At 39.8% G+C, this 11,919-nt stretch overlaps 1 protein-coding gene across 1 annotated transcript in view; it reads left to right on the top strand.

The window, feature by feature from the left end:
* Positions 1-3,350: 3,350 nt before the first annotated feature.
* The window catches only part of syt7a (synaptotagmin VIIa), a 78,632-nt gene continuing 70,063 nt past the window's right edge, over positions 3,351-11,919 (top strand). Inside the window, exon 1 of the mRNA XM_078256229.1 lies at positions 3,351-3,521. Within this exon, the coding sequence (XP_078112355.1) occupies positions 3,488-3,521 (34 nt within the window). The 5' untranslated portion in view covers positions 3,351-3,487. The remainder of the gene's footprint in view (positions 3,522-11,919) is intronic.

Raw genomic sequence — 11,919 nt, 5'->3', positions numbered from 1 at the left:
TTGCCTGATGTAGTCTGTACTGTGGGTTACACTTTGTCTTTTTAACACTCATCACTGTATCTGCTTTCAAGGTCCAGTAGTTGTCTGACAGAATACAAACTGCAGTTTTTGTCTGTAATAGTGCTGTGAAAACCAAACGGCAGTGCAATATTTTGAAGAGTGCGAGGATGACGTTGTGGCTCCTCGGGGCACAAGAATAACTGAGACAGTTGTGTTGTGCTGATTTGCTGCCTCGTGGAGCCACCAGGTGTCAGTGTGGGGTCGCAGGAGAGCTGTAGTCCTGCTGTGGTGGGAGTGGGGAAGAGTGTGAGCAGCAGTGCTATGTACTACAGGTGTATGCTAAGCTTGGGTGGTATGTGGCAGTAAATCACGAGCTCCAATCTCGCTCTCTGTTAGGATCTTATTCTCATTCATGCTAGTTTCTAGCTCTTGCAGCTGTGATGCTGCTTGTACACAGACGTGCCTCTGTGATCTGTGTGGTTTCACTTGATAAACAAGGTGTTTCTGTATTTATAAGTTGCATGATAATAATATGGAAGTGTCTTTTCTTGTGGATTTCACTGGATGTCTGAGGTTTATAAGTCCCCATTATTCCTGCATGTTTCAGCAGAATTGATGTTATGACGGGGTAATTCATTGTTAATCCCCTGCTGTTTGCTATGTATTCACCATTACTGTTCATAGCATTAGTTTCCAGAATGCTAGTTTGCAGCATAATTAAATCTTAGCGCCTTCATATACACGTTACCCTGCGCACACACACACACACACACACACACACACGCACACACGCACACACACACACACACACACACACACACACACACACACACACACACACACACACACACACACACACACACACACACACACACACACACACACACACACACACACACACACACACACACACGTTGCTGTTTTTCTATTCTATTTGTCTGCATCTTTGCATCCAGGTCTTATTTCAGCCAGAGTCAGATTTCATATTGAATGTGTGCCTCTTTGGGAGATTCCTTTCATCATCTACTCCAGTTTTTACACACACCAGAGATTAGCCAAAGGCTCAGTTTACCACAATGACAAGACTTTAAAACATAGAAATGAGCACCAGCCACTGTTCTTATGCTCATTCAAATCCCTTTCATGTGTCATGACTTGAGCTTCCATTGTGTACTATTATTAGTCTTTCATACTTTCTAGCAAGAGGAGGAGAGAAGGTGGAGGAAAGGTTAGTCCAAGTTGAGCTTAAGGGGAGAGAATGATGGAGGAAAGGGGGAAATCAAGATGTGGAGACAGTAAAGGGTCGTGGATAGAAGGAGCCGAGAGCCGGAGGAAGGGAGGGGATGGTGTTGATGTGTATATAGGTCACTAAATCAATGGGAATCAGGTTTTTGAAGGGGAAAGAAGGGGGTATTTATAGATACCAGTGGAGAAATGCATCAGTGACAGGCACAATGATGCTGGGAGCATGGAAGGGGGGGGGGGCAATCTGGGAATAGACTTTGGTCAAATAAGTCTGCAGAGAATTCTCCTAACAAATGGCAAAAGATTCTCAATAGTGAACAAATAGCACGGAGCGCAGCGTAAAACAAAACATAATCAAATGTAAATCACTGCAGGATGCTTTGAGCAAATGACCTTCCCAGCTTTATTGACAAAATGCAGGCAAACTGTTAGTTGCGGTATTGCTCACAGCATTTGCATCTACAGTACGGCTCAACTCATATCCTTTCGAATTGTAATCTGTGATATCAGAGAGCCAAATGATTGAATGGAATATTAGCTTTCTATGTTGAAGGCTTGTAAGGAGAACCTGAATATTTATTACTCAGGCGCACTGAGCGACACTGAAAGGCGGGGATGTGCAATAAAAACATTAAAGACCGCATTGCAAAGATTTCAGGTCAGAGGTTAGTGGTTATTGTAATAATTTTCATTATGAATTACACATCTTCTGTTTAAAACCAATTCTGCCAAATGGTAAAGTGGTAAAGCTGGCCTTGTGCTGTAGTTTTAATAACTGTCATGGCTTATCCCATTTATTTTATAATGTCCCATGTCTCCGTCTGCCAGCTTCATATGACAAGAAGTTCCATCACAGATTGGAAATTTGCTCTGAGAACAAGAAGGAAAAGTAATTAAAGAAATTGTTTTAAATTGCCTCATGGCTGGATTTTTCTAGGACTAAGTCAAGGTCACGGGCAAATAGTTCCTTCACCACTTACAGGGCTGCTGCCTATGTTTGATGTCAGACAGCCTGAATACTGGGTGATAAAATATTCTATTTTAAATACTGTACATAAGTACAGTTTTGAAGTACTTCCACTTACATTAGTATTTTCCTTTAGGGCTGCAACTAACCATTATTATCATTCTCGATTAATCTGTGGATTACTTTGTTCAATTAATCGATTAATTGATTAGTTTACATAAAAGTAACAAATCAATCACAATTTCCCGAAACTGAAATGTATTGTTTTATCTAACAAACATGTTTATTTTAAATAAATCATAGACATTTTTTTACTGTTTTTTCTTTTGAGGGATAAATGACTAATCAATAATCAAAATAGCTGGCAATTAATTACAATTACTGAATATAAGGCAGCTAACATCAGCTCTACAGTGACCAGGTAATATATTGGAATGCTAATGAATCAGTTATAATAAACCAGTATATTGCTATTTATTTGAGTGGTAGTTTGTAAGATGTAATATAAATACGTTTTGTGACCGTCTTTTAACATCTTGGGACCACGTTGGAAATGTGTAAGAAAAATACAGTAGGCTTATATACAATAACATTCTGCATGATGAGTACTTTTACCTTTAATATATCTATGTTCTACTTAAATATAACTTTATTTTTGAATGCAGGACTTACTGCTTGTAATTAAGTACGTTGGTACTTTTCCACTTTTGCTTCATTAAAAGATCTGGATAGTACTTCTTCCACCACTAATAAGATTCCCAATTAAGCCATGCAACTCGGGTGCAAAGCCTTGTCTAAATCCCAAGGGTGGGCTCTCACCCATGGGATTTAGACAAGGCTCATAACGCGCAAGGCAATCTTTTTTAAATGACAAATGGATGTACAAACAATCAAGAATCGCACGTGCATGGCAGCAGAGCATGACAGCTGCAAAAAGTCACTTTTTTCCCATTTTGTCCTCTGAGACACAGTGAACCGGTGGTTATTGAGAGAGAGAGAGAGAGAGAGAGAGAGAGAGAGAGAGAGAGAGAGAGAGAGAGAGAGAGAGAGTGAGAGAGAGAGAGAGAGAGAGAGAGAGAGAGTGAGTGAGTGAGAGTCTCAAACTGGTTAGCCCACTATCCACTAGGAGGAGAGGAGAGGCTGTTGAGGAGCAACACAACAATAAACAGCTACTACAACAAACCCCATCAGCGGAGTTCACGATACACGCCAGAGGAGTACCAACAAATAATTGAGACAACGCCATCGTATTTGCCTCGGAGTGAAGTAACAGCCATGTATCTGAACAGGGAAGAGGACAATAGCAAAGGTAAGATCCTGGCACGAATGACCACTCTTTGCGAAGATCATCCTGACAGTTGTAAGGTGTTTCATTTCTGACCCGCTGTTTCTCTTTGAGGTGACTGCCTGACATGAAAAGGTGGGGATGTAGCCTACTGTCACACCATGTAGGCTATGCCTTTTTTTTTTAAACAGCCTTCTCCTTTGACATGGACCGGTGATGTTAGTGAAAGTGTGGGCTGTCATTATGTAATATCAGTGCAGTTAATTGTCTCCTAGGAGAATGCTTATCATTTGCCCAAATCCTGCATTTATTCCAATGCACCGTGAACGATTAATTGTGAACCTGTTGTAGACAGAGCCACTTATGCATCATTTTGCCGGTGTGCATTGCCCTGTGTTGTTAATGTTTTGGAAATGTACAATACCTACTTAAGGGCAACATAACACAAGGTCAAAGCATATAGCTACAATGAAACCTAAGTGTATGGTGCTCCACAGCTTCTGACATCCTGAAAAAACTAACAAAATGCAGTTTATTGTTTAGCGGGAAAGATAATCGTGCAGCAGCGAGAGGGGTAAAGAGGGTACAAAGGATGCATATTTGAGTAATCTCTCCCACGTGTTTTTGAGGCGTGATTTCTTCTCTCTTCGGGTGCCCAGAAACACACTCGGCTCGTGTCCCCTGCTGTTACAATGAATCATAAAAAGCTCTCTGGGGCTAAGAGGTAATGCTAATTACCACCTAAATCTTCAGGTTAGAGGAGAATAACACCTGAGGACCGAGGAGAGAGGGGAGGAGGGGGTGTAAAAAAGCAAAAGGCAGAGTGGGAGGAGCCATTTTTGTTCATTTTCCTGTGATGTGATCTCACCACACAACAATATGATACTGTACGGGGATGTGTGCGAGCAACAGCATCCGTGGGTAGTGAGGACGGTAGCTGGCGATAAGAGCCACCAGCTATAATATGTTTACAGAAATACAAATATAGCTAGCCCTTAAAAAAGACTGTACTTAGCCTAAAGGATAAAATAGCTTAGATACACTTAAGCTACGTCCAAAAAAGTTTTTTAAAGTGATTTTTGTCCTATTCAGTAAGAAAGCTCAGTAAAGTCGCAAACAGACTGCAGTCCCATAAAATTAAGGGAATAGTTATGCTTAAAAAGTCCTCCTAGCTATTGTTAAAATTTAACAATAGCAAACATTATTTTACATTATTACGTTATAGCCGAAATAGAATTAATAATAATTAAATAAGTAGGCCTACATTTATTTTATATGGTTAGCTCTACTGTGTATTTTGTTATTAACTGTTGCGAGTTGTCACTAGCTAGCAATAGCCTAACTAAATAATTTGCTGATCACATTTCAGTCAGGATATTTTAGATGCCAACTGAGCTTATAATTGTTTTGTCATCCTGATTGAAACAAAATTTCATACCATCATTTTACTTGCAAGTAACTAATTAACTAATTAATTAGCTAGCCGTGTACCAGTTGCTGCTAGTTTTTCTCTATACCTGAAAGGGTTGACACTAGGATTGCACATGGTTTTCAGTTGCTGAGTCCATTCACAGCTCAGGGAGGTAAGCTAACATCCAAATTATGAAATTATTAACAAAGTCTTGCGAAGCCACTTGGATGGCAGTATCAGTCAGTTGGCTGGTCGGCCCGCCACCTTGGTCCAGGCAGCTATTAGATTGATTTCCATTAAATTTGGTCCAGACATTCATGTTCCACAGAGAATGAATCCTAGGGCATGTTCAAATGCAAAACAGTGTGTTTTACCACAGTTTCCGGTTTCGTGCAACAGGCTTTGAGGTGTGGTTTCTCTTATTTGGTCAGAGGGGTTACCCAATCAGCAGCGACGTGTATGTAAACTTGTGGTATTAAAAAGGCAGCGCACTTGCGCACACAACAGGGTGTGAAACACACCACCGTTTCAGTTTAAATAAACGTTTTGGTACATTTTGTCGGGGCTGATCGTACCCCTAATGTCTGTCGATCACAGGCTCCCAGAAAAACACTACTGTGCATTTTTAGTCGGCCGAATATCACAGACGTAAACCCGGAAGCTTAGAAACTTTTTGGTGTATATGCCAGACGAGCAACTCCATTGAACTGAATAAAGCCATTTTGGGATCCGGTATCCAGCTATTAATATAGATCCATGATCGATCATCTGCTATAAATAGGTTGACATTTTTGGGCCTCATAATTTTATGACTTCATTTAGCGCATCATCGATCAAACTGGAAATAACTACTGGAAACCGCTATCAATATGTTGTTCAAACACTCTGAGCAATAAAATACAACACATCTTCTTTGTAGCATCCATATTTTTTCCCACATAATGACTTTAAGCTCATGTACACATCAAGGTTGAAATGACTTCCCAAGTCGGGGAAAATGGGACCATCCCATGAGCACGTCAATGCGGCATAACACTCTAAACTAAGATGGTAAACATTACTTGAATTAATATAATACTAAACATAAGCATGCATTGTCATTGTGAGCATGTTAGCATGCCAACATTAACATTTAGCTCAAAGCAGCCTCACAGAGCTGCTAGCACTGCTAGCTCTTTCCTTGTTGAAGGTCAAAGAGGGATGCAAAGGGGAATGTCTGGAGCATAATAGACTGTATAGTGTATAGGAATTCAAGACCCAGAAGGTCATGTTAGTTAGTAGCAGGTGTTAGATGAGGTAGGAGAATCAGGAGTGAGCATTAGTGTGAGGTGCTGAAGTAATTAAATGGAAGATGGTGAGAGTGAATGCACCTGAAACCTGTTGCTAGACATGTTGGGTATTTGGCCCAAGCTAAGCTAAAAAAAAGGCTGTTTCCAGGGATTATTAGACTGCAAGTAAAGTAGTAAAGTTATGAGTAGGCTGACTACTAATGTGTTGGGGCTACTCCTTTAAATAAGGAGTTCAGTACATGACTGGCACACCTTTAATTGATTTATGTGAGTGGGTGTTCTTTTCCGGCGGGTGTTCCCCTCGCCGCACTGGTGTGGCCTTTAAATTCACACTGCGTCTCAAGGTGGAGTGGCAGGGAGATGGAGAAAGGTCTACCAGGGATATATTGATTATGGCCTCAAAGGATTAAAGGGAGGGTGAGGACAAACTGGTTGATCATATGTGAGCCTGACAATCACACAAACTACTAGCTACTGTCAAATACACATCTGAAAAAAGACTGGATGTGGGCTCCAATCAATACTGAACGTAAAAAAGTAAATTGTAGAAAGTAAAACGGGGTGAATGCTGCGAGTGGCACCCTACTATCGTCTCTTCAGTCTGACGGCTAAATGGCTCGTTATTTACACCCACTGGAAAACATTCAACAACTATTTAGACTACTAACTGATGTTCAGAATGCAGCAGTGTGGGCTCCTGCAGGGTTTGATTGTAGGCCATTAACAGACAACCTGGGGATGTTCAGCCAACTTTTCTTTATCATGGTGAAAATAATTATAAAAAATATTTTATTCTTTAATGGGGAGTTCCGTTTAAGAATGCATTTAGGTTATATGTACTCTACTCAGCAGATTCATTTGATTTATCACAAAACTAAAAAGAAAAAGAAAAACAAGATTCCAGTTTGGGATGGGTGTGGCAGTCATAGTTTCCTTTGGCAAAAACAGGAATTCACTTTTTTGAGACTAAATGCATTAGGGAGTAGGCATTATAAACAGTATTTCAGAGTACTAAAACACTAAAGATGTAAAGAACCACTGACTATTAAAAACCAAATTAAAAGCCCATGCAACAGAAAAACGCTATTTAGAGCTCTAAGGGGTTGGATGTCATAGAGTTTAGGTTTAGTATACATCTTTGTTTGCTGGAAGTAATAATTATTATCATCAATTGATTGATAGATAGTTTATTCTCTAAAATGCTAGACAATAAAACAAACTTGCACGTTTAAATTCCTAGAGCCCAAGGTGACATCTTCAAATTTCTTTTTTTGTTCGACTAACCTTCCAAAACCCAAAGATATTCAGTCTACTGTCATATTGGACAATGGCTTGAAAAATGATTAATTAATACTATAAATAGTTGCTGATTCATTTTCTGAGCAATAAATTGTTTCATCTCTACATATCTGTATCTAGATTACAATCTTAAATCGCTTTTTAAAGAAAGAGTTTCTCACATCAATACCTACTGTTTCACAATGAATGATAATTATGAATAGACCAGGTTTTTCTAATCTCAGTGAATAAAGTATTGGGTTAGTATGAGAATTTACACATGATAGTGTGTGTTTCTCCTTTTTAACCATCACCAGCACGTGTGAAAATCAGCAAGTGTGAAAAATCTGTCATGCAGGCGGCATCATCACCCCATGCACAAGCAGAAGACTGTCCCTACTTGTGAAATTTCTGTGCTACACTGATTCACTTCTATTCCCTCTTCAGCAGAAATTTAAGCCATAAACTGAAGGGTTTCTGTCCAACAGAAACGAACAGAAGCGATTTTCAGCTTGTCAAACAGCGGGGGACCAGTACAGACCAGTGAATGAAGAGCTGTCCAGCTTCATCTATTGATGACTGTTTTGATGAACTGACTGTAAAAGACTTGTTGGACAGGTGCTGACTTTATTGATCAATTCCAGGGAAATGGTTAAGGTACAGGTTAGGTTTGGACATTCGGCAACATTCGGTGGATCAGTAATACAGCTTTATAGCCTCTGAATGTAGAGCAATGTCACCTTATGACATTTTACCTTGTTGTCTTATTGCAAAGTCCAGTTTGGTTCAGTCTAGTGCAGAAAAGTACAGTTACGATAAGTCTAGAAATAATGAAAAAAATGGTGGCGAGCTTCACTTGTTTGCTTTGCAGCATAAAGTATTATCCTTTTGTCTTTGGACATTTTGTTATCTCCTGCCTTTTGTAGTGCTAAGTCTGGAGACAGAGTTTGTGCATCAGGGACAAATTGCCCTAAATTTAATAGACGTGTGGTCCTGTACTCTGGCATCCCACACTACCACTTGAATATGATATATAGAAAAATGTCAGCTTAACTATTGATTTAGGTTGATGCTAGCCATGGATTTGGGCTGGAGTCTAAATCTCCGGCCAGGAGTAACCAATCTAACTGACGTAAGTTTGGCATGCAGGCCTGCACTAAGAGAACTCCTCAAGTAGACTTTATTTGTTTTGGCATCCTAACCTGCAACCAAAAGGTTTAATGTGATTAAAAGAGGAGGAATACTATGAATGTAATATATATATATATATATATATATATATATATATATATATATATATATATATATATATCATTTATGGACATTTTCCTTTGTTCCAAGGACCTAATTCTGACCTAATTCCGTTGTTTTAGTCAGTACACCACTTTGGTTCAGACTGAATTATCTCAGCAACTATTGGATGGATTGCCATGAAATTTTGTATGGACATTCATGGCCCCCAGATGTCCCCATAATGTTTAAATCAAGCGCCATCATCAGATCAAAATGTAATTCATCCAATACTTTTGTTTTATAACCAAATCCTACAAAACTAATGACATTCATATCAGCCTTTAGCTGTACTTTGTGTTTATTGCTAATTAGCCAATATTAACATGCTAACATGCTAAACTAAGATGGTGAACATGGTAAACATTATATCTGCCAAACATTAGCATGTTAGCATTGACAGTGGGAGCATATTAGCATGCTGACGAAGCACCACTGTGCAGCCTAACAGAGCTGCTAGCATGGCTGTAGACTCTTGTTGAAATTAAACAATCCAACTGGATTTTATTGGTCCCTTTTCAGTTATGGGCCCCTGACTTTGTTACTGCCTTTCAAACGACAGGTGGCAGCCCTACAAATGCTCTTATATACATTTTCAAAGGTGTGGTTAGAGCTTTTGTATAGGTGTGATTTACTATAGCCACTTACCCCTAAATGAAAAGGCCTTCATTGCGCCTGGGGGTTTGGCAGTTCTTGGTGTACTGTCTTGGTGGTGTATAACAATTCTTAGTGTGCATCAAAGGAAATGTAATGGAAAACTGAGGGAATTTCTGGGGAATATTTAACATGGTGTGAAGTATCAGCAGTGGACTGTGAGTTCCTAACCTCTTTGTTATTATTGCCCTGTAGAAATTGATGATGTCCTTCTACTTCATGGCTGTTTTACTAATGTGATATGGAAAATTATTTGGGGGGATTGCTGTGGCACTCTTGTAATGTCCATGCCTCTTAGAGCAAAATGAATTGAAAAAGAGCCAGATGCTGGGAGAAAATATAATGCTTTGCTGCATTCAACAAGTCTATATTATCTATATTGATCAAACTTAAAAGAAAGACGGACACATTCATTCATGATTCCCACTATTTTCTCTGGCTAACATTGTTTAAAGCATACAAGCTATTCTGTGGTCCTGTCAGCCTGCTGTATTGATATCAGATGTTGAGTCGATGAAAATGTCATATTTTACAGCAAAGCCTGAATTAAAAGCAGTAGATTCAGTCTGTGAGCATCAGATTGATGAACACAATCGCATCAGAGACTTTTTGATATGTAAGGTACATAAATTGGCACAGGAATAGCGTAATTGTAGAGAGCGATAAATCAGGCGGTTTGACATTTAATAGATCACTTCATCACTTGAGCTTAGGTTTATTTAGCTTTGAATGAATAGTCAAACGGCTAACAGCTCCAATTTATTGTACAGATGTATGTTGTGAGCTAAGCCACTGGGAAAATCTCAAGGATCACTGGAGTCAGAGGAACAGGCTACAATGCTGCGATGGAGGCAATTAGATGCTTTTGTAGGAACACCTGCAATGAAACACAGATTTGGACCTGCTGTTTCACTGTTCCACTGAGAGAGCTCATCATCTTCCCCGGTTGCACAGGAAGCCGTATCAGCTGATTAGAGCAAAGCCTAATCAAACTTTGAATCATCAAGCAATATGCGTTGCAAAGAAATAAAATCGCATTTGTGAAGAATAGAAGAACAAAATAAAGGATTTTTTATTGATAACAGTATGGATGAAATACCACACATACTGTACATAACGTGTTAATGATATGATAAAAATTAATAAATGCAATGATGCATGTTTTTTTTTTTATTATTACACAGTATAAGAAATCAGACAGGATCCATATGTGAGACTTGTTGATACAGTTATTCTTCTGGTGGAATCTCTCTCAGCTGACTTAGTTGCGGAGGAGGGGGAGGTCTTTTACTTCTCGTCTCTCTGCCATGTTCTGTTCCTTTCTCCTCTGTGTCTTGGGGAGGACAAGGAAAAAGGACAACGCCGGTTAACATCAGCCGGTCATGGGAAGAGTGATAGAAAGCAAGAGGTAGAGAGGCAGACAATAGAGTGGAGGCCAGCGTGAAAAGATGTGAAGAGCAGGAGAGAGGGAGAAGCAAAGAACAAGCCCTGGAGTGCTAGCCAGTCAAGGTCACACAGAGGAGAGGAGGCCCTGAGTGAATATGTGTGTGTGTGTGTGTGTGTTTGTGTGCGTGTGTGTGTGTGTGTGTGTGTGTGTGTGTGTGTGTGTGTGTGTGTGTGTGTGTGTGTTACGGGAAAAACAGTGAGGATACATAGTAAAGAATGAAGGGTCTGTGACAGCGGATTGGTTTAGTTTGGGATCAGGATTTTATGGGGAAGGGATGAAGAATGGAAGTAGCGGTGGGAAAGGAAGAGATAAAAAGAGCTTGTAATATGGCTTCACAACGCTCTTCTAAAACTTAATAGTCTCTTAATTCCTCAATGTATGTCAGGCATGGCTTAATAAGTTTTTACATTCTTGACTCAGAGGCAGTATGGTACATTTTTAATGTTTATGATTATACTGCATCTGTATGTGAAGTGAACGTTTTCATGTACGCTGTTACGTAACCATCCTGACTCGTCGTGTTGATCCATGTTCTCTTGGCAGTCTCTTTCTCTTATTCTCTCTGTTGCCCCCACCACCACCACTCGTTGACTCTTATTGTCTCGTTGCTACGATGCATTCTGTAGATTAAATGCAATAGCTCTGCAGATACATCATTCCACCTCTATGTCCTCTGAGAGCAAAGAGACAAGAGTAAGAACCTGTTAATCCCATCCAGAGAACTTGCTCTAGTTTTGATTAGTGATGAAGAAAGGGAGACTATTGCATAATGGATAGCCTGGTGCTTGTCATCTTAGGATCAAGTGTTTGGAAAGCGGGATTGTGGTTTGCTGAGAACATTCTTTATTCGGTTATCCCAGCAGGATGCAAGGAGTCACTTGGAAATGTGATCACTGCTGTCTCGTCAAACATATTAGCTCTGTTTGCATCTCACACCCAGGAGAGATTACACGTGTGAGCAGTTGCCATAGTGTTTTGGAGCACCAAGGTGCTGATGTGAAAGATCTTAGGTGGCTGGGGTGCTCTGTGGCATTATCTCTCTGGAGCAATGGT

This window comes from Sander vitreus, chromosome 8 (genome assembly GCF_031162955.1).
Source record: "Sander vitreus isolate 19-12246 chromosome 8, sanVit1, whole genome shotgun sequence".
NCBI classification, from domain to species: Eukaryota; Metazoa; Chordata; class Actinopteri; order Perciformes; family Percidae; genus Sander; species Sander vitreus.
This window is presented reverse-complemented; position numbering and strand designations above follow the sequence as displayed.